Source organism: Hylaeus volcanicus, chromosome 8 (genome assembly GCF_026283585.1).
Source record: "Hylaeus volcanicus isolate JK05 chromosome 8, UHH_iyHylVolc1.0_haploid, whole genome shotgun sequence".
In the NCBI taxonomy this organism is placed as follows: Eukaryota; Metazoa; Arthropoda; class Insecta; order Hymenoptera; family Colletidae; genus Hylaeus; species Hylaeus volcanicus.
Window position 1 is genome coordinate 4,235,216 of NC_071983.1, and position 23,048 is coordinate 4,258,263.

General features: G+C 41.1%; 3 protein-coding genes across 6 annotated transcripts; 1 reads left to right on the forward strand and 2 right to left on the reverse strand.

Moving 5' to 3' along the window:
• Positions 1 to 6,746: 6,746 nt before the first annotated feature.
• LOC128881399 (uncharacterized) lies at positions 6,747 to 19,875 on the forward strand. 4 transcript variants are annotated; one of them, XM_054132412.1, is made up of 6 exons: positions 6,754 to 7,227; positions 15,863 to 15,956; positions 16,848 to 17,033; positions 17,929 to 17,946; positions 18,650 to 18,818; positions 18,991 to 19,875. In XM_054132412.1, the coding sequence occupies exons 1-5, from the start codon at positions 7,048 to 7,050 to the stop codon at positions 18,793 to 18,795; spliced, it is 624 nt and encodes a 207-aa protein (XP_053988387.1). In that variant the 5' UTR covers positions 6,754 to 7,047; the 3' UTR covers positions 18,796 to 18,818; positions 18,991 to 19,875. The 4 variants fall into 4 exon arrangements, 3 of the variants coding, with proteins under 3 accessions (XP_053988386.1, XP_053988387.1, XP_053988388.1); XM_054132413.1 differs by lacking the exon at positions 17,929 to 17,946 and having other exon boundaries at positions 6,769 to 7,227; XM_054132411.1 differs by lacking the exon at positions 18,991 to 19,875 and having other exon boundaries at positions 6,747 to 7,227; positions 16,848 to 18,792.
• Positions 19,282 to 21,165, reverse strand: LOC128881397 (surfeit locus protein 6 homolog). Its single transcript, XM_054132409.1, has 4 exons — positions 20,927 to 21,165; positions 20,796 to 20,849; positions 20,209 to 20,711; positions 19,282 to 20,120 (listed from the first exon to the last, which is right to left on the reverse strand). The coding sequence occupies exons 1-4, from the start codon at positions 21,042 to 21,044 to the stop codon at positions 19,899 to 19,901; spliced, it is 897 nt and encodes a 298-aa protein (XP_053988384.1). The 5' UTR covers positions 21,045 to 21,165; the 3' UTR covers positions 19,282 to 19,898.
• Positions 21,166 to 21,245: 80 nt separating this feature from the next.
• Positions 21,246 to 22,835, reverse strand: LOC128881398 (uncharacterized). Its single transcript, XM_054132410.1, has one exon. It carries the CDS (start codon positions 22,407 to 22,409, stop codon positions 21,531 to 21,533), a length of 879 nt encoding a protein of 292 aa, XP_053988385.1. The 5' UTR covers positions 22,410 to 22,835; the 3' UTR covers positions 21,246 to 21,530.
• Positions 22,836 to 23,048: the final 213 nt, after the last annotated feature.

Below are 23,048 nucleotides of genomic sequence, written 5' to 3' on the forward strand. Positions count from 1 at the left end.
GTGTGAATATAGCGATACAGCATCCGATACTAATTAAAAGAGTTCGAAATTTATCTTCCCCTTTCAAGCAAAGATATCAGCGGCTTAATTAGCGAGCTTCGTTCTCTGTTTCGCAATGCAGCTGCGTTGTTCGTCCAATACTCGATGAGTGGAAAATATTCGTTACCTTGATACAGCGTTAAATTTTGTTTCCGTAAAATTTAATTCAGAAATGTTGCAACGGGGCCCTTTTACTCGGTGTCCGGCAAGTGGCGAGCTGTAATTTTTATCGAGAGACGCGTTCATTTTTCGACAACGAAAAAACGAGCAAAGGGGAACATTTATCGCCGGCGTGTGTGTTCCTCGAAGCATCACGCAGCCACCGTAACTCGATGGAACAAAGCGTTTTTTTCAGCCAAAGCGGCAACCTTGCCAAGGACGACGAAAACTAAATTAAAAGCCTTCGATTGCTTTACGAAATAAACATTTAACCGGGGTAAAAGAGTTCGTTTGTCGTATGCATTTTTTGCACATCGCGCCGTTTCTGTGAAACTTTACTCATCGAATTACGTAACTTTGTAGATTCGTTGCTACGACCTCGGTTTCTCTTCCTGTGTATATATTGCCCGTATACGCCTGTTTAGATATCGAATAAAGTTTTCGAGAAAAATGGAGAAAACGAAAAGGAAGAGGAATTACCTAATGCTAAATAACGTTGTTTGCGCGTCGAAGCTGCGGAGCTGTGATAATTCTATTGCTGATATTAATACGTTTTTACGTATTCGGTTGCAGTTGTCTAACGATAAGCTGGTCTATAACGTTCCGATCGATAGACCTGAAACGAAGATAGCTTTACGAGCGTTGCGAATAGGTAATTCAAAGCGGTCTCGATGACTAGGTCAGGGGTTAAGCGTGACATATCGAAACTCGGTTTCACGATTCCACAGGATCAGCAGAGCACGCGGACCCACAGAAAAAACGGTACCGGTTTGCCGGGAATGATGCAGTCGTTTTCGTATCGTCGCGCGAACATCATCGGATCAACGGTGCAAGCATAAAAGAGGAATGCGATAACGTAACTGGACGTGGCGTCGAGTCGATCGATGCCGTATCAATCGTCTTCGTATCGAACGACGTACCGAAACCGTATCCGTATGTTCGGAAGTTCGATTACATCCGTGACATCGTGACAAGGACGTCTAGCGTTACCTTTGTGAAAATATTCACCGTTTTCTCTGCGTTGCTCGGTAGATGGAACACGGGACGATTTCGTATTCGCTTTGCTCCAATAATTTCACGAAAAGTTCCCGAATACGCGATGCGAGAGGATTTATACGCGAAACGTTATCCGGGGCAAGGAGTTCCAGACTCGACTACTAACACGGAACTTCACGAATCGTTGGTAAGTTTTAAACGAGAATGAAAAAAGAAGATGTGCGAGCCTTTGGGAGACGTCGCAACGTTTGTTGAGACGCGGAAAGGACTGGACCGCAGAGGGCTAACGAACCAAAGCGGAGGCAAACTAATCGAAACCTCGTGTCCCAGCAAAGTATCGAAAACACAAGGTATCGGATGTGCTATCGAAGAGATTCGTGTCAGCGCAAGCGCGGCCAATGTGCCGCGCGGCAAGAGTCGCGTTTTCGCGATCAGTCGGCCTAAAGCTGCCGCAGCTCGAACACGCGAAACAGGAGTCGAGTCGGATTGTTTCCTTCGAAAGACACGAGGTTCCGTTCAGTCGCGTCCAATCGTCACCGAAAGTGTCATCGCAGTCCGCTCGATAAAGAAAACCCGACGAAGCACGTCGGATGATCGTAAGCAAAAAACCTGTAATTGTCGATGCTCTGTCGTTTCCTTTTCGCGAAGGGAGCTCAAAAGAATTTGATCGATTTCGACCAAGCGACGAGCTGTCATGATTTTTGCTTGTAAGCGGACCGTATTGGCTTTACCCGAAGAACCGTGGGACGGAAGACACGATTAATCGTCCGTGGATAGCGGAACAGACGGCTGCGAGAAATTCGGTCGTGCGAAGGCATCTCGAAGAGGACGAGAACGTGACTCGACTCGACTCTACTCAACGCGAAGGGACGAGATCGACGAACTTGCTGCCAGCGGCAGACTTGCCGAGATATACACGGACACCGTACGTCGTCGCGACGCCGCCAGGAGGAAATCAATGTTCACCGTTCTATCTTTCGACGACGTTAAATTGATACCATTGAAGAGAAACACGCGTAGATCGAAGGAACAAAATAGCCAAACGCGATTCTACGGTTAATATTACGTTCGAAATGTGATTCAACTAAACGTTTTCTGCCATTAGCATCTCGAAGATTAAATCGGAGAATATTCTGTGACGTGAATACACGGCACACTGATAGTTATTATATCACGCGGACAGATTTGACCGTATCGCGTGTAAAGACATTCGTTTTATCGCGACGAAGCGGCACGGGTTCGCTTAATCCAACCGTGGAACTTTCGATCTAGATATTCCCGCGTGTGGCCTACTAATGTCCTCTGCGTGAAAAGAAGATCGAGCAAGTACAATCGAGGAAACGATGAACCACCGGAGGTTTAACCTTGTTACCATCGAGAAAACGTACAAAGAGCGTGGATCTCTGCCAATTTCCAGTGCGTAAATCGCTTCTGCCCCAGGTAAAACACGCAGAGGTGCAACGAATTGCTCGCGATACTTCATCGTTACGTTGTCGCGCTTTTTCATTAAGGCGAGCGTACGTACGGAAGGAGTTTTCATATGTTTCAAAAGAACGACGCGGTCTGCTTGCAGTCGGTTGATTGAACAATTCATTCCTTTATTCATGGTAATATCGTCGATGCATCCGGTGCATCCACGCACGGTCGTTAAAATAGGCTGGCGTACATACGAACTTTCACCACTTCATTTTTAAATCTAGAAAGACTCCTCCATCGACCAAGGCGATCACGATCGTAGGTGCTAGATTAAGACGTTTCGGAATAGAGGTGTAATCGTACAGATCATAGCTCGCGTGTTTCGTGTCGCTTGCATGCATGCAACCCAGGACGATTTTATATTTTTTCCTGTCCATCCTCTCCGTTGAAATACCGCCAACTATTCGGAGTTTTGCTCGACCCGTTCGTTCAGATGTATGAGCTTTCGATAGCCAACTCGAACGTCAATTCACCACACCGAACGGTTCGGACGGACCAGTCGTTCATTGTTCCCTATCGGAGCTGCTGACCTATCGATAATACACGATAATCGAGGTAAACGTATTCGATCGTTCAATTTTCGCGAAAATTCACTATTCCATTGATCGTTACTGCCAACCACTGGCTACTATTTTCCGTTTTCGCCGTCGAACTGTAACCAACAGAGCCGACGAGACAATTTACCATCGAAATCGTTCATTTCCGTGAATAACTGCAAGAGGAAATCGCGTGACGCGCATTTGTCATCTGTAGCGTTCAAGTCTGTCGGATTATCGACTCTCCGTATCGATTTGAGTCGTCTCCGTTTCCAGAGCTGCGTCAGCGGTCAGTTTATTCGGAGATTTAGAGTCGTCTGATTCTGTCGAGATTAAATTCCCCGCTAGAACGACGATACGGGACGCGTGGCAATCGAATTTCGCAGCGTCGAAGACGTAACCTGTCGCGTTTCAACGCTTTCAAACGTGCACCTGTATTTCTACCGGAGCTCCTTTCGACCAGATATTCGACGATTACCAACAACACCGCTGCTCCTGGAAATCGATATTCTGAAGTCGAAGCCGCAATTTCGAATACGAGTTTACGTTAAATTTTGTCTCGATTAGGAAATATGAAATATGAAATACTGTGAGCGATGGTTTTTAGCAATTCTCTCCTGCATCGCGGCTTTAATTCAATTATACCGTATTCGACCGCTCCCATTCTTTCAAGCCGTGCAAAATCGATACTCAGCCGGAGAAGAGAGTCGTCTGAATATTATTGCGCGAGCCCACCGCGGACGGAATCCCCATTCGAAGTTAATTTAACCGAAGCTAGTTTAACTAATTAAGCTAAGCAGTCAGGAATTGAGGGGTACGACGCGATTGAATTTAACGTTTCGATATCGATGGCTGTGTCCGAGTGAATACCATCAATTATTAACGAATCAAACTCATTTTCAACGGAAATTCATTAGTCTCATCAGCAACGATGACGCGAGATAATTTCGCGTTCGTCTCGTGTTTCAAAATGGTTTCGCGCTGCTAGCTTGGGTTCCCTACGAGTAAAATTTCATCTAGAATTGATCGCGCCGGGTTCGTCGGGTTAACGAAACGCGAAATACGGATCTGGAGTTTAGATCCCCTTTTCATACTCCGGGGCATCATTTCCATCCAAGGAACAGAAAAAATATGTTCGACCTCGGCCCCAATTTTCGAGGGATCCACCCTTGTATCGAATAAATCGCCTGGCCGTGTCATCTTTTCAACGATTTCGACACGAAAACTAGCAGAATATCGAAAGAAGAGCTTACATAAATTTCGTCAGGGGACAAGGGAAAGAACATCGTCGAATATCGAGTCCCGTTGCTCTTTTACGGATATTATTTCATTTCGCGAATCTACAATTTCAGCAAAGAAGCTGGTATGATTGATTTCAGTTTCGTTATTTTCCGAAAATTTTACGTCCTCTGTCGAAAAAATGCGCAATACACGTGCAGCGTAATTGGATCGGAAAATGGTCGCGATACTATTAATTTTTAAACCGAGTATATGTACGTAACTGTGTAAATTCGAAACTTTTTTACAAGTTTTCATTCATCTCCAATTCAAATTCTGTAGCTCCGTGCGTATAAAATTCAGCCTTTTTGCGTTTCGTGTAAAACAATAGTCGGCTGGGGGTAAACAAAAAGAAACAATAAGTCGCGGGAGTTGAATTTCCCTTAGACTACAACGGAGTTTTCGCCAACTATGCAAAGGTGAAACGAAATGGTAGTCGAACGTAATTAGGACGAGATACCCTCTTGGAAAGACCCTAAAATTTGGAAGCTAAGCCTAACGGCCTCGGATAAGGGAGCAAAGTTTCACCCTCGTTCCTGCGGCGATCGCAGAATTCTCGTCGAGAAAATTTACCGTCTTTCCAACTTCCGAACCTGTACAGCTTTAATCCGACCATTAAGAAAATTCGATGTAATGTATAACACCTCGCTTCATTTAATAACTTGGCGACCATGGAAGCTCAAAGAGAGGAAATGTTGCCTTTGACATAGTAGACAAGCTCGTACTAATTGAACTTGTGCTAATGGAACTGCCTCGCAGACGCTGGAGTAACCGTAATTCCTCTGGAATCGTTGCAAACTTATCGTTAGTAATTACTTGGAGCTTAATCGTACACCTGAAATTTACTTTCAAAGCGGCGAATACATATCGACTTGATATGCTTCGGACTAGGGAACAAACGAAATTAAAGTTCGTTATTTACTTATTCGTGTCTTCTCTTTTTTGAGAATGTTTTTAAAATTTGAAACATGGCTTACTTGAAACTGAAAATTGATTCGATATTAATTTGTAGGAGTACGTGCAAGCTTGGCTACGAACATAGGAGGTATTTCCAACGATTGGTCGAACCGATAAGTAAACCTTGACACGTCATCGCCATTTCGATGAAATTGCTGTACCGAAGAATAAGAAACGGCAAACCAATTCGATCGTAGAACAAACTTATTACGGGATATCTCGAAAAGCGACGAGCGAACACGTTTCCTTCGCTTTCGAAAAGAATGTGCCATCGCTTCGTCTACCGTGTCCTGTTGAAATCGTGACGTAGACGTCGGTATCGGCGACGTCACCGTCGCGCCCAGCTACGCGAATTTATCCCTTAATTAATCGGCGACAAGTGAATTTCACAGGTCGTTCGCGTTCGCGTCCACGTATATGGGTCAGCTGTATTTTTCATCGCGAGAATAGTTTGTGAAATAAACCAGCGCTGGGGCGAGGCTGGTAGTTGGTAAATAAAACAGTATTTCCATTCTTGTGGTTACGAGCCAGAGTAGGGAGTACACGAGGTGGTGAAATATACAGGATGGGTCGTTCGAGACGGGTCGTAGAAGGGTTAAAATTGTAGTAAAAGTAATTAATCGAGATCCGACATGTATGTGGAGCAGAGGATTCATTTGGTTTCTTAAATATTTCATAATAGGGGAACGACATTCTCGCCAAAGGTTTCCTTTCAACGGCGAGAATGTCAGCATCCTGGCGTCGGCATGTTGGAATTTCAGGTCATTCGTATACGAGAAAGTTCGTAAATGACGCGTACGGTGAATAATCGCAAAACCTACCTACCACGTATCGCGAACGTGCAAGTTTTGCTATGATTACGTTTCACGTTTAAATAAAACGAAATCGACTCTATTTCTCGAAATCAGACGCGTTAATTAAGCTTTGTCGAACTTTAGTCGATTCGAGTAAAGGATAGGCAGCCGGATAAGGAGCTAGCGTGTTCTCCTAAACAAAATTCGACTCGCGATGCTAACAATCGAAACGGAAATTTGCCACGCATAGTTTTGTTTTCCTTATAAGCTATCGAATTTGGTTTAGGAGCACGTTCGACTCCCTTATCTGGCTATAATATTTTAATTGATTCCGCTTTTGGGAACTTTTGCGGGCGCAGCTTCCGTAACCATCTCGGGGTGCTCGAGGAACGAGACCTAGAACCAATCCCGTACATGTAGCTGTTCGAGTGCCAACGTTTCAGGGGTAAGTGCACTATAAACGTGTATTCGTACGTACATGGTTTACGAACCTGCTATCCGAGCTGCTCGAGAAATCATGCAAGTCTAAATGTCACCCAGATCTTCGCGACCTACTTTCCCGCGATTCGGTACCGTAACAAGAAAACGAGCCTGGCGAGAAGGAACGTTCGAAGTGACGTAACGGGGTAAATGGTTAATCGAGTTTCCCTTAATATCGCCGGAAGAGGTACACATTTTTAGTTTGTATTTCGAACAACTTTTGGTTGAAATTTGAATGGACTGTGCCGATAGCGGATATCGGTCGAACGCAACGCGGAAAGGTGTATGCGCGATCAAAGTTTCGGAAAGTTGGAGAGCCGTAGTCGGACCAGATGGAGCTATTCGAGCGAGCCGAAGGGATGGTTGACAAGAGGAACGGAAGTTGCGAGATGTGGACCGATGGCCATGTACGATATAATAGAACCGTGCAGGCTTTTCCGCGAGTGGAAGAGGGAAGAGGACTGCAGCCGCGACAGCAGATAAACGAGAGCCAGCGTTCGTTCGGGATGTTGGTGCGCGTCCTGTGTTCGTTTTCATTCTCTGCTCTCGGCCTGCATCGTCTCGCTTTCCCGTCCGGTTCGATTTCCTTTTTTCAAACCGGCTGGTCACGCGGAAATGGAATTGGTCGGTTCGTAACGTCCCAATGACTACCGCGGATGCTCACCGCGACGATAGCGCGATATCGCATCACCGAATCGCATAATCGATACGATACAAAACGCGTCGATGAAAAGGTTGCTAGAATCGAGGGAAAATTGGAAGAACTTATCAGGGGATAAAAAGCGTAGCTAATTGTTCTCACGGCGCGGCGGATGGAGAGGAAACGCCGAGAGCGGAAAGTACGAGGGTAAAAATGGAGCCATCCGTCTTTTCTATGATATACTTTGCGCGTTGATTCGCCACTGCTTCATTCAACGTCCGTCTCTTCCGCTGACATCGATTAATTAACGCGATCTTGACCTGCGCTTTCAAATCTCTACGGTACGTTGTTTCTTTCGGCTAAAAAGTTTGGCTGTCTTTAACTAGATGGATATTGATTTCACGCTCTCAAAAATCGAGCACGTAACCGCGATTTTCCAATTTGTCAGTGCTCGATCGGTATTCACGGATGAGAGATCGCGAGTACGAGGAAATAGGATTTATTCGAACGAATATCTACGATTGATTGTTCCGAGTCAGTGACCTTTCGTATTATTCGTTCTGCAGATTTCTTTGAACCCATTGAAAAGGACCAAGTTTTCCGATCGAGAACACGTTTCCGCGATGTCGGCTACTCGGAAATTCGCCTAAAACTTGCTATATTTTCTCGGAATAGAATCTCGGTCACGAATTCGCTAGATACGTTCAAGAGATGATTACGCCGGGCGCGGCGTGCTCGAGTCTGAACGATCACGTTGCATTTTACAACTCACGCTCGGCTGATCACCTTTCATCCGAAAATATGCCAACGGGGGGTGCGCTTTAATGTTCGCGAGCGAAAAATACGAATCCCCGATTAATTGGATCCGAAATACAGATCGGATCGTGAAATCCAGAGGCGGAATATCATCGACTGATTCTATAAACTTGTCCCAGTTTCCGGAATCACCCTGTATATTCCACTCCCATTTTTTTTTTCTAGGTATTATGCTCGCGTTAACCCAGTTTCCGTGTTCGTTCCAACGTATTCGGCAAATCAGAATCGTATTAACGCGATAAACCAGTACGTACTCTCTTATCGTAAAGTAGCTACTCGGAGGAAAATCGGGAATCGTTGCAGATCTTGCTTTCACTCTCGTTTCGTTCCTATCTTACCGTCCCTGTTTCGGAAAAATCGACCTCGATGCCTTTGCGAAATTAATTTCCACCGTTTTCGAAACTATCTAGATGCGATATTCTATGGTAAAGCTGTTGGTCTAAAGAAACGAATAGAGAAGGAAAAAAAAGAAAAGTTTCATTGTTCCGAGTTGAACGACTCGATCCCATCGAGCAACACTGAATTTTGAGAACAATTGCTAAGGTGACGCGTCCGCGCAGTCTGTTAATTGCAATTGCACGAGCAAGACTGGGACAAAGGACACGACGAGAGGAAAAAAAGGCAAACAACGAAAGGAGAACTGTCGTAGGTCGAGAGAAGAAACAGGGAAAGAGGAACTGCGAAGATCTTATGGTAACAATAGGGTAAAAGTAGGATGAACTTCTTGATTCGTAAAAAATTACGTTACTTTGATTAAATGATTTATGCTACGAGCTAAGAGAACTCACTTGAAAACCGTAACAATTTTTATAAGTTTCCTTTGTAAAAGCAGTCTTTTAATTCTCCAGAACGAAGTTATGCACCCTTTGGCAACTGCTGCTCATACAAATTAAGCAACCGCAATTCTATCGCGTTTACGTTACAATTACGAACTATCACAGTTTCCACTTTTGAAATATTAAGTTTGTTGCGTTAAACCGACGACTACTAAACGATCCTACCGCAAAGAATCAAATAAATAAATATCGTCGGGCATTGCCGTAAAACTCTTTGAAGCGATAAACTTCGAAGAAGCTACGAAAGCCAAGACAAGTTCCGCGAGTGCTTTTTTGTCGGGTTTGCCAACTTTTCTGCGCGCGGACGAGAAGTTACAGTTAAAGTTACACCCACCCGTGAAACCGAAAACGCATTTAGAGTATCGATGACACGCTACGTGTCGGTCGTCGAAAGTTTTAACTCCAAAACAACAATTAACGAATCCCGCGATGCATTCAGGATAGAAAGCGTTGGTAAAATTCGTTACGGAGCAGCAGAGCTGAAAGCTAATTACTAATTAGGTACAAAATTTAATCGAGGTTGTCAAGGTTGCGCTCGTTAAACAGTGTTACGCGAAATGCCTAATTTTGAACAATTTGTCAGGTAAACAGCGCATAATTGATGGAAAATTAAACGGAACATCGAAGGTAAAGTGCTTAGTTAGTCGCAAGCTCGTATCATACACGCGGAGAATGTAATCGGGAATCGAATATTCTGGTTAATGGAACAAAAATTCATATGATATTGCGATATCGACTAGGTACGTAAATAAATGACGTCCAAAGCAATTATCGCGCGATGCGCAAAAGCCAATCGGAACGTTAAATGTTTACCGTGAAAAAACATTCGTATACGATGAAACAGCTGAAAAATATTGGGTTTCGACGCGATGTCGCAAACGGACGAAGGATATATCGCTCGGATATTCTTTCGTTATTTCGCAGTAGGTTTAATCAAACGTGTAAAAAGTTTGTTGCTCTTTTCAACCGGTCGAATTATTCTTCCAAGAATAGTATTCAATTTCATCGAGCGGTTGGCAGTCTGTTTCGAAACTCAGGATTCGCATGCTTCGGGTCCCTCGCGAATCGAATAAACTGCTGTACATCGCGGCTGGTAAATTTATCGGGGCAATTTAGAGTCGAATCCGAATAATCTCTTATTCTGAACTGATCGGGCATTGTTCTCAACTTTGTCGGAATATTATTCGCATGTGCGATTAATATTCGTACCCTTGTTTATCCATGTTTCGCGATGCTTATGAAAGTCGATGCTGATTCACGAGAACGTGCAACTCTCGATACAAGGTATACTTCCACTTCCACTGTATGGTCAAGCATTGCACGGAATCCCGTATCCGGAATCCGTATCTCGGATCGTTAAAATGAACGCGACGAACCTAAACTCATTCTCTGGAACGTAGTTTGGTTCGTTTTCGTGAACGTATACGATACCCATCATCGCGGCGACCATAAAAACGAATCCATTAAGCTTTAGTTGAAGCCATTACTCGCCTCGATCCTATTATCGTTCCTAAAGTACCCTCCACCGGTTTACCTTTCTCTATTATCGCGACACTTTCGATTCACAGGATCGCGACGCGTTAAAAATTGACGCGATTACTTTGTAATCGATCCCTCCCACGAGTCTCCGAATTAAATTATAGGATTAAAAATCTTCTGGACAAGAATGGTAAACGTATTTATGAACGTTCCATTTCATATTTCTCGGGAGCTATACGAAATACAGTAGAAGGAGTGGACACGGTCGGAAGTTTCGAATTAAAAGGTACATCCGCAGAAGCCGAGTGAGAGATGCAAGAGATTTTGTCGGTGGCATCAAAGTTAATTTCGTTCTCTCGACTGTCTCGGAATTTAATACTCTCGACAAATGCATTCCACCCTAACGATATTTCTCCCGGCAACTTTATTTCGAGTCTGAGAATAACTGGAAAGAATATTACGGTCCCAGCTCTCGGACGGAAATACTGCTCGACAGATTTCAATGGAAACATCTTGGAAACATTGATGTGTTTTTTACTCGCGTGCTTATATTTATATTTCATCCTATACAGCAGGTATGTAGATTGTAAGTTTTGCACGACTCGCGACTCGTTGACGAGAACGACGGGAGCGGGATGTTTTGGTCCACGAACCGAATATTTGATTTCGAATGCGAGTCGTGTCTGAAATAGAAGGGATTAAACGGAAATTGGAATTCCAATGATTGGGAGTTACATCAGCATTCACTGACCATGGAGAATTAAATATTATGATTACGATTGGAAACGTGATACGATTTGAGAGAATTTTGGAAACGGCACACCGCTATCGGAGATGAAATGATGCATCTCGTTCAGAAATTTACGAAAAAATCGATCGACTAATGGTCGAGAATATACTGCTAAGCGCTAGTCGTAAAAGGAAAGATGCCTAGTTCCATTCCGAAATGAAGTATACCTTGTAGCGTGTGCTATCGTCGATTCATTTCGTCAGAGCTGCGAGCATTATTCAACTAACGCGTTCAATCACCAATCGATGGGTCGATAATCGGAGATAATTATCCGCATACTCGCTGGATTATTCAGTGGATGAACAATCCGATACGATGATCAGGCAATAATACCGGTTGCATTGAAAGCACGTAGCGGCCGAGGTTCTATTCAAAATTAATAAAGTTTTATGACCGAGCATCGATATTCGAAACGCGTTCTTCGTAAACTGCCGTTCTACTTTTCACGTGCTAGTAGTTTAGAATATAACGCTATTTACGATCAAATGAATAAAGTTCTCGAACTGAATGCGCATACGATCGATCAGGCCAGCCCAGTTTCTATTTCTACACATTTTCGTTCGATTTAGTTCTATGTACAATTTAATACGTTATCCTATTTAATCATTTTCTCATGGTACCGAAAGATGATCAAAGAAGCGACGAAAAAATTGATCGAAATTCGTTAAACAAAGGGCGCAAACTGAAAATTACGTAAGCTCGAAAGACTGAGCGGAGAGCTATTAAAACCATTAACACCCTAATGGTTACGGGAAGGTTTCCACTTTCCACGAGGTCACCTAACGGATCCAAGGTTTATGGACAGTCTCCGAAAATTACGACCGTACACGTGAGACGCGTTGTGGACACGCTACATTGTACAGTGCACACTGCCGAGAAAATTGCGTCTACATATCACGTTAGGAGACGTATATCAAGCACGAAACAAGCAAAACAGTTCTAGACTCCTCCGTAAAGCCATTTTTACCGCAAACATTCGAAAGCTGGAACGAAATACTCGTTGGAATTTTCCCCAAAAAATATCCAACTCATCGCTGTAACACTCCCGGTGGAAAATACCACTGTTTCGAAAAGCTGTGGCTTGACGAACTCGAAAAACATATTCCAAGTGATTATAGCGATCCTTTCGACAGCTTCCTCGCGTAATCTTCGATCGTGCTCGAAAAGGATCGCGGCGTTATCCTTTGGATCAACGAGAAGTCCACCGAAACCTCCGATCCGCATTTGACCACAGAGACAACGTAACAGGCGTTATGCATTATTAAACGAGTGTCGCGGTGACTTTCGAGGAGAAAAAACCGATCGAGGGATGCCGAGAACCCTTTGTTCTGCATTTTATTTTCCTGTCTGGAATAAATTTGCTTCCGACACCGACATCGACGCTGACAGCATGATGTTTACCACGCTAGAAAGGATACGATCTTCAACATTTACGGAACGGTGTTCGTTACGCGAGTGGATACAAAAGAAAACAAAAAATATACACCCATCATCGCCTTTGTCGAAAAACATCAGCGCGAGTAGAATTAACGAGCAATGGTCAGACGCGTTCCCAGAGTTCAATCGCGCACGATCGCACGCGTAGATACAAGTGGTAAATATCGTTTACCGTCTAGCGAGAGTATGGTTTGTTTCGTGCTTTCTGTTTATTGGTTAAGACGCGACTCGGAACTACTCCGTGCTAAATCCGAGTTGGAGTTCCGACAGAGTTGGAGGCTTGTGTACGCTAGTCCCAGCGTTCAAATTACGTCCCCAAGATCGGCGTGTGTGATTCATGGACACGGATTTGTGTAATGGAATTCCGAACAGATATATCACGTTGTCCTATACAAGATGCTGCATATGCAGGATCAGACTCTATCGGATATCCAAATAGATTCTGACCATTTGCCTTTTAGAGTCCCCTTCGCTTTTCCGGGAAACCCCGATACATGGATGAAATATTATTAGAAATATTCCTGCTTCTTTTCTTTCGTTTTTTCGTTATAATACGAAAATATACCTAAACCCGGATACTTAAAATTAGGCTGTTTCCGTATCTCTATCCCTCGATATTTCGAACGCGATCGAACGCGACCGTAATACCTAACTGTGATTTCTTTCGTGAACGAACGGAAAATGCGCCGAGACAAGGACGATTCTCTTTACCGAGAGATCGATCCAGTTCCAGCGTTGTCAGCAATGTCGACTACATTTCACGAGACACCAGCAACGTCCATGCAAAAAAGAAGGATTCGATTTCCAGCTTTCTCCCGAGTAGGAAACCTTTAACAACACGAACACGGACTGCCAATGAAGTTCCTTCTTCTTAGAAATAGTTAAGCGCGGCAGAAATTCAAAGACAGAATTTTTTCGATGATGTCTCTCGAAATCACGATTCGCCGACAATTGAAAAATGTTTCGCTCCTCGAATAAGACGAATACTTCCTGCAGGACCTATAGCTCGCTAAGGCTCTCGTGAGAAATACGAGCGCGTCGTGCCGAGACGTCGTTTACTCTACGAAAGCTCGCCATTAGTGGCCAAGCACCGCGAAAAGCTTATCGCGATTACCTTACTCGAGTATTCACACCGGGATCCGAGCCGACCATGACGTTTGCGGCTCGAGCGCCATGGCTGCAGGTGAATCTGACAAGACAGAGACAAAGGATGATCTCGTTGGCACGGATACGATACGCCAATCCCACGTCTGTATACACCGACTATGATCGAAAACGTGCCTGCGGTTGTTGTTCCTCGCCGTGGATCGATAGCATTTGACTCTTTTAATTTACGTCATTCGCGAATACCTATCGAAATTGCCAAACGTTTTACGCACGCTGATATTCTTACCGAGTTTACTGTTTTTACTGTTCGAGGTGAATAATAAGGAAACTCTAATTCTACTTTTCGATCGTGTCGCATAGTGTCAACGTATGTGCGTGCCGATAGCATTTGGAGGTTTTGCTCATCAACCAACGGAGGAATAAAATGGTTAATTAACGAGGTAATGACAAGGATATCGACAACGACGCAACGAGAACGCAACGTGATACACGGCTCGAATATCAATCGCATTCAGAGCGAGATTAAGTAATTCCTTTCATGTTTTACATCACGTTCCGTAAACGTCTTTGATTACATCGTAGAGCGTTCCTTTAATTTCACTACGAACAATGTTCACCGTAACGACCGCTTGTTTAATTAAAAACTTTCGTTCGATTAATCGTCCAAAAAGATTGAAAACTTACCGCCACCGCGCTCCATTTGGGACGACACCGTTGATCCGTGATATCGTTATCGAAACACCTCAATCGTTAACTTCGTTTTATGGCCGCCTTCGATAATCCCTCGATTACCCCAGTCTGCTCGCGTACGCCTCGTTTGGGGAGAAATGATTCGATTAATCTTCGTCCGGTCGACAATTTTCTTTAAGACAGTTTAAGGTATTACACTCACCCGATCGATACTCGAGGATTCCGATCGTTCTTCGTACGGGATTTGTATTAATTCCCTTTCAACTTCTCCATTAATTCCTTCCCAATTTGCGGTATGATCCTCAAGCTATTTCCATTTTTACCTATCCGTCTCTCTATAGGTAAAGTAATCGTAACAGGAACGAGACAGGGTAGGTCTCGAATAGAGAAAATTGTTTGCTGCTTCGGAGCTGCCTCTTTGAGGTACGGTAACAGCTTCTCTCCATCGGAGTTCAGCTTCCCAAGGGGCTCGTGTTCGACCAGGCTCTGCCCGTGTCGAGCGAGGACACGTATGTAGGACAATTTATAGAGGCAATATTCGGCGAGCTGGTAGCACAAAAAGTAGACGAGGGCTAAATGGAAGGTGAAAGTACGGATATTTGACGCGTCTCGGAAACGAAACGTTCGGTTCCTCCGAGTAGCATCGAAGGCTAACGAGAAACCTCCGTTTCGTTGACTGGAGATTAAATACCTTTACTTATCGTTACCGGTATTACCCTCGATTCGAATGAAATTATTAGATTGCGTTTCAATTGTCTTTCTTTTTAGCTGCCAATACGCCAATGTTTCCAACTGTTTCTCGACTAAAATAAAATAAAATAAAATTAGAATTTTTGTCGTATATAATAAATACATGATCTCAAAGTACTTAGAATATCAGATATTTGTCTATTTACCAAAATTAAAATAATCCTCCGCGGAGAATAGAGAGAGAAAATCGTACGAGTTTCCGCGGAGACAAACGTTTCCACCCTTTCTCGATATTCGCACCAGCGCGAGCGTGTCATTATTGCTTTTCTAACAGCGAAAAAGAGAAAGGGAAAGGAGAATGGAGGCTGCGGAACAAGTGTCGCAGAGATAAAGGACAGTTTTCGTTTCGAGCAGTTGAAAAGTCAATTCTCCCGACGTATTGTAGGTCTGCGAGCTTTCCGCTAATACGCTTATACTTCCTTCTTGTGAAAGGGGATCGCGAGTGAAAAGAATGCTTCAAGATCTGTGTTACACGATATTTGATTTCGGTATAAAGCAAACAAAAGTCACCAGCCCGCGAAAGACAGGCCGAGAAGTTAAATTACCATCGAAGGTGATTTCAAAGCAAAAGTCTAGAATTTGCGATTCCTCTTCTGTTCCAGATCAGGAGAAGTATGTCGGCCGACGTGAGGGCAGGACGCCCAACGATGCCGACGATTCCGCAGACAAGGAGAACGATTTTAGTGTATCCAACAGGTGAGATTACACGTCTTGCTTGTTTCGTATACGTTTATGCATAATTTGCAATTAACATTCTATTCAAGCCCGCACCGACATCGACATCGGGCAAATTGACTCCGTAAAGTGATATGAAACGAGCATTAGTTTATTACAGTGTAGTTTCCGCTTCTCGGACATCTTCCTTTTAATATCGGTAAACATAAAACGCTGATTATAGCTCGCTGTTTCTGAGAACGAAACCTCGAAAATAAACTACGGTGATTCAACGTTGTACACTATGTGTGCGCGAAATATAAATTACGATCCAGCTTGGATCCGATGTTACGGTGTAAATCTTGATTCAATAGACGCTACTGCGCGATAACTGAAACGCGAGTCTCATTAAAACCTCGTGCTGCTTATCGTTACGCTAATAACAAGTTGAGCTCGCGTATCAACTTAATTCAGCAGCAGCTATTGTCTGCGTTGGAGTGTAATATATGCTCTAATTGTACTTTTAAATGCGTAAATGTTCGCTTGTTTGTTCGCTCCAAGATTCGGTATTGTTATTCAACGCTGAAACTTGTTGGCTGCACGAAGTGACAGCTAACCACGTCACTTATTCGCCGTTTCGGCTAGTTTGTTTAACAAGTTAAGCTCGCAGAAATCGTCTCGAGGACGAGAATAATACTGCTTCGTTAAGAGCCTAGTTACAAATCGGGCGAATTTGGCGTCTATCCAACGCAACCTAGAGAAATAATAGACCATACTACGTTCGCGTATACTGTTCGATCGATACAGGTATAGTCGAGATTAATCGAACAAGTTTGAAGTTCGAAGTTCCAAAAGTCTGACGAACAATTTTCAAAGTTTTCCTTAATTGATCAAATCCATTATCATTTTATAAAAATCAGTCTATTTTCTCAGTGACTCCGGAGAGCATCATCATTCCAATAGTATCGTGCATTCTCGGTTTCCCATTATTGGCATTGATGGTCATCTGTTGCTTAAGAAGAAGAGCGAAGCTCGCAAGAGAACGAGCCAGAAGAAGAAATTGTGATTTGGATCACGGTGCCCTCAGTCTCGTTCGTTTCAGCCCTGTTCATCGTTTAGGTGAGTTTCATCGAAAAATTCGACCGTCCTCCGTACTCCTATCCTTTAAATCTACTTTCCACTTCCGTTCTTCAACGCGTCACGAAGGCACACTGAAACTTGGATTTAACGAAAAATGGATGCACTTCTTCGGTACTCGTTGTCCACTGTATTTAATCCGCGTTAGAAAAATGTTGAGAGGAGTTTCTCGGCAGATTTGTTTCTATTGCATTCAGCAAATATTAAAAGGCTCGTTTCGTTCTTCCGTTGAAAAAGATAGAGTTCATCGCGGTGCAGTGCTATTGTTAAATTCGTAATTAAATCGTACGGATCTTGAAGTGAAATGTTTTCATGTGCACACACATCATATAACGAAAATGGAACGAGGTCACGAAACATTTGTATTTTAGAACCGCCCTCCTCCAGCCAGCCTCTTTACAGCTATATCGTAGCTTCCGTGGTCGCTTTTCTACCTAGAAACATCGAATGCACGCGCACACCTATACAGTCCTTGCACTGTAGCAAATGAAACATACATTTACGCTTACGTTTTCAAACTCACTGAGAACAGACATCGATATACAGAGTGTCACACATTTAACTTTTATTCAACGAATAACTGTTAATAAACAGTTGTTTCCCTTTTACTTGGTATCTAAGTAATTTCATCTAGGTAAGAATTTACCAATTTCTGGCATGATGCACTGCTGGTTAAGGACGGTACTATATAGAGAAACTGTGTACACCGAGCCTAGATTTACGGGCCACGAAACTTGACGAATAGCGTCCCTTTGGTCGGTGGTAAATTCTAGTATCGATGTGCATTTGTACTCCGAAAATTAATCAATTTCGCTGAAAAAGTGTACAAACTGAAATATACAATATATCCATTATTTTATCATCCCGTCAAGCGCAGCGCCTAAAGAGGATTTAGGTAAAACTTTTTATCAGTTTGATTATTGCCTGATTTCGTCTCTAGAGACGTTAGGAGTTTATCGTAATCGCTGCGGTTCTTTAATGCGCAATTACTCGCTGTTGCCGCTTATGCCGTATAGCTGAAATACAATTTTATTCAAGTTTCGTCGAAAGCTGATAAAGACGCGCCATTTGAATGCGTGAAATGAATTAACAAGGACGAGAAGAACTTGTCGCAGTACCGCAAAATTTTGGGTATTTGTAAGCTGTGCAGAAACGCATTTATGAGACATTTCCTCGCTGGTATATAGCCTCGCCACAGATATTTAAGTATTATAATTTTACGCCAAACGTATCGTGAAACTTTGCTACATCTTGATATGGCTCTCGATGCGGAAGCATGAATACATTATTTAATAATTCGTAATTCGCATGTAACCGATCTTCGAGCACTTGTTCTGTAAACGTAGCGTAGCGATGCATTGAAACGGATCTTGCATACAACAACTGTATTTTAACGATTATCCGATTGAAGGATAAAGTTTGAAACGCGTAATGGTATCATTAGAATGCATTTAGTCGATCACACTATTCTATTGCACACTTTGATTCGCAGACTTGCTAGTGGACATTTATCGAACGGAACGCTTATTACTCGATTTTCTTTGAAGTAATTAGACGTTAGTTTCGTGGTGTAATCAAATTTTGTTTGTCTGCAACAGCTGGGATCGATCGTTCGACGAGAGCGGTATCATTCCGGAGCGATCGAGGATCTAGAGCCTTCTCATCGCTGGATCTAGACACCGTGGTTGAAGAGAGGTCGGATCCTGAACAGAGCACCGCACTGGAACTCAGTAGTCCAGATTAACATCTAACTCTGGTACCGCCAAGGTCGGATTTCTGTTCGTCCTCTCCATCTCATTGTCAGAAGCTATGCCACAAACTAGATTCGATAAAGAATCTTTTTCTTTATTCTTCTGGCTGGAAAATATTAGCAAAGAACTATACGGAAAATCACAGACGAGGTTTAGATTTTATATTAACCTATAATTTTATTTCAAAGGTCTTCTCGACCATCGACGACGGCGGTACCATTACCGGTAGACCACAATCCACTTTGGACGACTTTGACATACGCTAACGCCATGACTTCTGCTCTGGAAGATACCTAGCAGGAGGTTGCAGAGGGCGGTTATATAGAATCTCTCGTCCTCGACTTGCCAATCATCTACTAAAAATCTTCGAATGACGACATCTATTACGAGAAGTCGACATACAAGATTTATCGCAATCAACTTGACGATCGCAAAAAGTGCCATAATAAAAACTGATTATAAATGATATAGACATTACAAACGGAGATACAAAACTTTATAAACAAATTTCGCACGCGTAACAGAAATTAACGTCTACTAAATTTTTTACTGACATAATTGTATAGCACGTTATATGAACATACTGCTTTTTACATGACAATTATTTAACAGAACAACGCACGTATATGCGAAGGATGTACCAGTGTAAATAAAAATTTGTTAACATCGTGTACAAATAAAAATCAAAATGTATAAATAAAGCATATAAACCATCGTGTTGGATATGCAACAAACTATCCTATTTTGAAAAAACAACTCATATTTTTATGTATCTTACAACTAATTTGCGCAATATTGATAGTAAAAAGTAGTCTGTAAATACATATCAGGTATGAAATGTTCATAATGATCGATGTGTCTTTTAGAATTTGTTAAAATATTAATAACGAAGCACAATAAGTTCCTCGAAGGTATGCAATGGAATATCACTTTGTATAATTTCATCTATGTTTAACAGCTACAAATCGCAATTCATAATTATCCCGTTGGCATCCGGCTTTCGTTGTTTTTAATGCAACAGAGTAGACGATGCACGATATACACGCAAGTTTTATATGGTAAATGACTCTACTCCGTAATATTTGATATATTACATTTAAAACCCAGGCATCACCCGCCCCTTTTTAGTAGCTTTTTTTAATTTATTTAATTTCTTATCTTTTTTTCGTTTCATTATATTTTCTTGACGTTTTTCTTGTCTTTCTCGAATACCTTTCTGCACATTTTCTAACCTAGACTCCCATTTCTTAGCGCTATGTTTCTTTTTTTGTTCACTTCTGTTTATCGTTCGTTTCAATAAGTCAGGATCGTCTTTCACCTATAACAGAATAACAATACAAGATTTTAAACATACTGTTAAAGTTATAAACGATACAACAAATGAATTTAAATATTTCTTTGCTTACTTTGTTACCACTGGCTTTTGCTAAAACCGATTTCCATGCTTCTTTTTCTTTAATTTCTTCAACTTTTTCTTTTTCACCTGATTGCTCCATTATCTTCAATTTTTCTTTTTTCTGTTTCAACTGAAGTAAAACTTTTTTGGGATCTTTTTCAGACTTGGGTGGTTTCTTTTTAGTTCCAATTTCAGAAAAGTCAAACTTGCTGAATACCATTTTGCCTTCTGAATTAAATATGGGCTTTGGTCTCGGAATTTTTGGCATTTCCCCGTCTTCTTTTTTAATTTTAGATAAACCTGTTGCATTTTGTTCTGTTTTAATTAATTTCTTTCGCAATAAACGCTCTTCTCTCTTAGACATCTTTTTCATTTTGTTTTTCAAATTTTTCTTTAACTGTTTGCCTTTATAACCTAGCCTTTTTACATTTTTTAATCCTTCAAGTTTAGCATGTAGTTCTTCAAAGGTGTTCGCTCGTTTCGCTTTTGTACTCGAATTTGTGAAAACTTCAGCTGTAAAACAATAAAAATGACGAAACTAACCCTAAACAGATATGTTTATATTTATAGTATATGTAATTATCAACGAATATAAACCTTTTGACGTAGCTGTTACATTCTGCGTTGCTAACTTATCTTGTTCGTCTGAAACTAATAAGATTTCAACTTTTATCATTATTGAAAATATCATAAATATTTCTAAGGTTAGGTATTCTATTATATTTTACCCAATTTAGATACAGGCAAAGGGGTTTTTGAAAATATTTGTACAATAAATTCGTTTTCTTTTTGTAGTAATTGCTTGACAAAACTCTTGTCAAATGGTTTTGACATTTTCAACTGCATATTCCTTACAACACACGTGTACGATATACAAATGTAAATAAAACACAGCGTCGCGAGTCACGAAACAGCAGACCACGAACACGTTTTCAAACTTCAAAAATTAGTTACTTTTACGTACAGGTTAGAAATTGTTTTCTGCTGCGCAAACTCGTAAAGGAAAGTGTTCAAGACTATAATAATTTCGAAGTGTAGTTTTTTATTTGTTACAAAGGTCATTTTTATTATTTCATATTATTCATACGTAGTTAACGGCTAAACTTTAATTATAAATAGACGTTAAAAATGTTTTAATTATCAATTTTCTCGACGGATACCACTATTACAGAGTATCCCTAATATGTTATTTAACAATAATTCTTACAAGTATTTCTTACGAGTATTACAAATTCTTAAAACATATATGTTACAGAATATAGAGATAATTAAAACGGTGCTACTGTATACTATAGAAACATAGTTTACATTAAGCATTACAGCATTACAACATTACATTACAAGAGACTCCAATAGTAATTTTTGTGCTCTTAAAACGATAAGATTCTTTCCAAGCAGGACTTTTCTATCAAATTCTTTCTCAGTTGCTAATGCTTCTTCGTTTGATTTGAAATAAACATGGCAATATCTTATGCTCGTTTTTGGTATCATCAACATAAGCGACACAGATATTGGATTATATTTTTCAAAAAGATGTAATATATAATGTATTCCTAAATTTGGATGGATATTAGCAACAACTACTTCTTGGGCAGGTATAGTTGTCTCATTGTTGGACAAGAAACCTTCATTATTATACGTTGTATGTTTTTGATTGTTACAAATCAGCTGTGGAATTTCATCTTCTTCATACGACTCAACACCCTTTGAAACTTTATGATTCCGAGATAATGCATACTTGTGGGAACATTTGCTATTGACAATGCTTCTCATCGAACTAATGCTAATATCAGAGGAATCGGTTGTACTGCTTCCTTCCTTATGTTCCATTTTGTTTCTAAATTTATGTTCGTTTCCATATTGTAATTGTTTGTTGGACTCACATACAGAATGATTTTGATCATTCCTCTCTTTATTCTGTTTATGTATGGTTTTCTTTGCTGGCTGTTGTTTAAGTATTTTATTCTTATGTGGTAAAATTCTTATGAACTTATGATTTTTTAGACCTTCGATGCAAAGTTTAACCTCTTCTAAATTTCCATATCTTATAAAACACAATCCATGAGTGTTTCTACGATTATCTAAAGACAGAACAAAACCATAAGCAGAAAATATTTGGTCAAGTTCCCTTAACGATATTCCTTTGTCATTAGGAAAATGTATAACATAAGAACCATCCGATTTTTTATCATAATATTGTTCTATATTCATATTCGAATAAAGTATTTCAAATATATCACAATACGGAGTTTCTTTATTTTTTTGTGTAGTTTTGTTTGCAGTCTTTATATTACAGTTATTGGTTATATTACTGTGAACACGATGAAGATTTGAATATATCAAGGTATTCAGCAAATTTCAATGTACAAGTTATCAATAAATACGTCATAAAATCGACATTGTAAAAATATAAATGTGAACCCTCAAACTTGAAGTAGGGACACAACGTATAAACAACACGATGGTAACTTTGAAGCGAGGTTAGATTCGGTGAGGTTTAAACCAGGTCCAGAATACATATTGAACAAAAGCGTAGTGTTGTATCGAACAAGTGATAGACAACAGTGAAGAAATTGTTAAAAACAAATGTTAAAGTTCATTTTCGATCGAATCTCTTTTTTATCGTACATCAGTTACTTGGCTATGACTCGACGAGAATATTCCAAGAAAAAGTAATAAGACCTTAACTTGTTATTCTGAAAAAATAAGCAATCATTGAAACGATTAAAATTCCAAATATAAAGTAATTTAAATATCGAGTTACAGAGCAATTAAATTTGAAAATGATTCAAAATTCCGATTGGAATTTATGTTTTCCCGCGTTAGAAAAATGGTTGAATGCGTAGCCAT

Excerpts from the sequence above, each read along its gene's own strand:
- LOC128881399 (XM_054132411.1), top strand. The coding sequence starts at position 7,048 with ATGGAGCTATTCGAGCGAGCCGAAGGGATGGTTGACAAGAGGAACGGA. Across the intron at positions 7,228-15,862 it reads AGCGTTCGTTCGGGATGTTG|ATCAGGAGAAGTATGTCGGC; the intron begins GTGCGCGTCCTG and ends CTTCTGTTCCAG. Across the intron at positions 15,957-16,847 it reads GATTTTAGTGTATCCAACAG|TGACTCCGGAGAGCATCATC; the intron begins GTGAGATTACAC and ends CTATTTTCTCAG.
- LOC128881397 (XM_054132409.1), bottom strand. The coding sequence starts at position 21,044 with ATGCAGTTGAAAATGTCAAAACCATTTGACAAGAGTTTTGTCAAGCAA. Across the intron at positions 20,850-20,926 it reads TTTGCCTGTATCTAAATTGG|TTTCAGACGAACAAGATAAG; the intron begins GTAAAATATAAT and ends AAATCTTATTAG. Across the intron at positions 20,121-20,208 it reads CAAAAGCCAGTGGTAACAAA|GTGAAAGACGATCCTGACTT; the intron begins GTAAGCAAAGAA and ends ATTCTGTTATAG.
- LOC128881398 (XM_054132410.1), bottom strand. The coding sequence starts at position 22,409 with ATGAATATAGAACAATATTATGATAAAAAATCGGATGGTTCTTATGTT.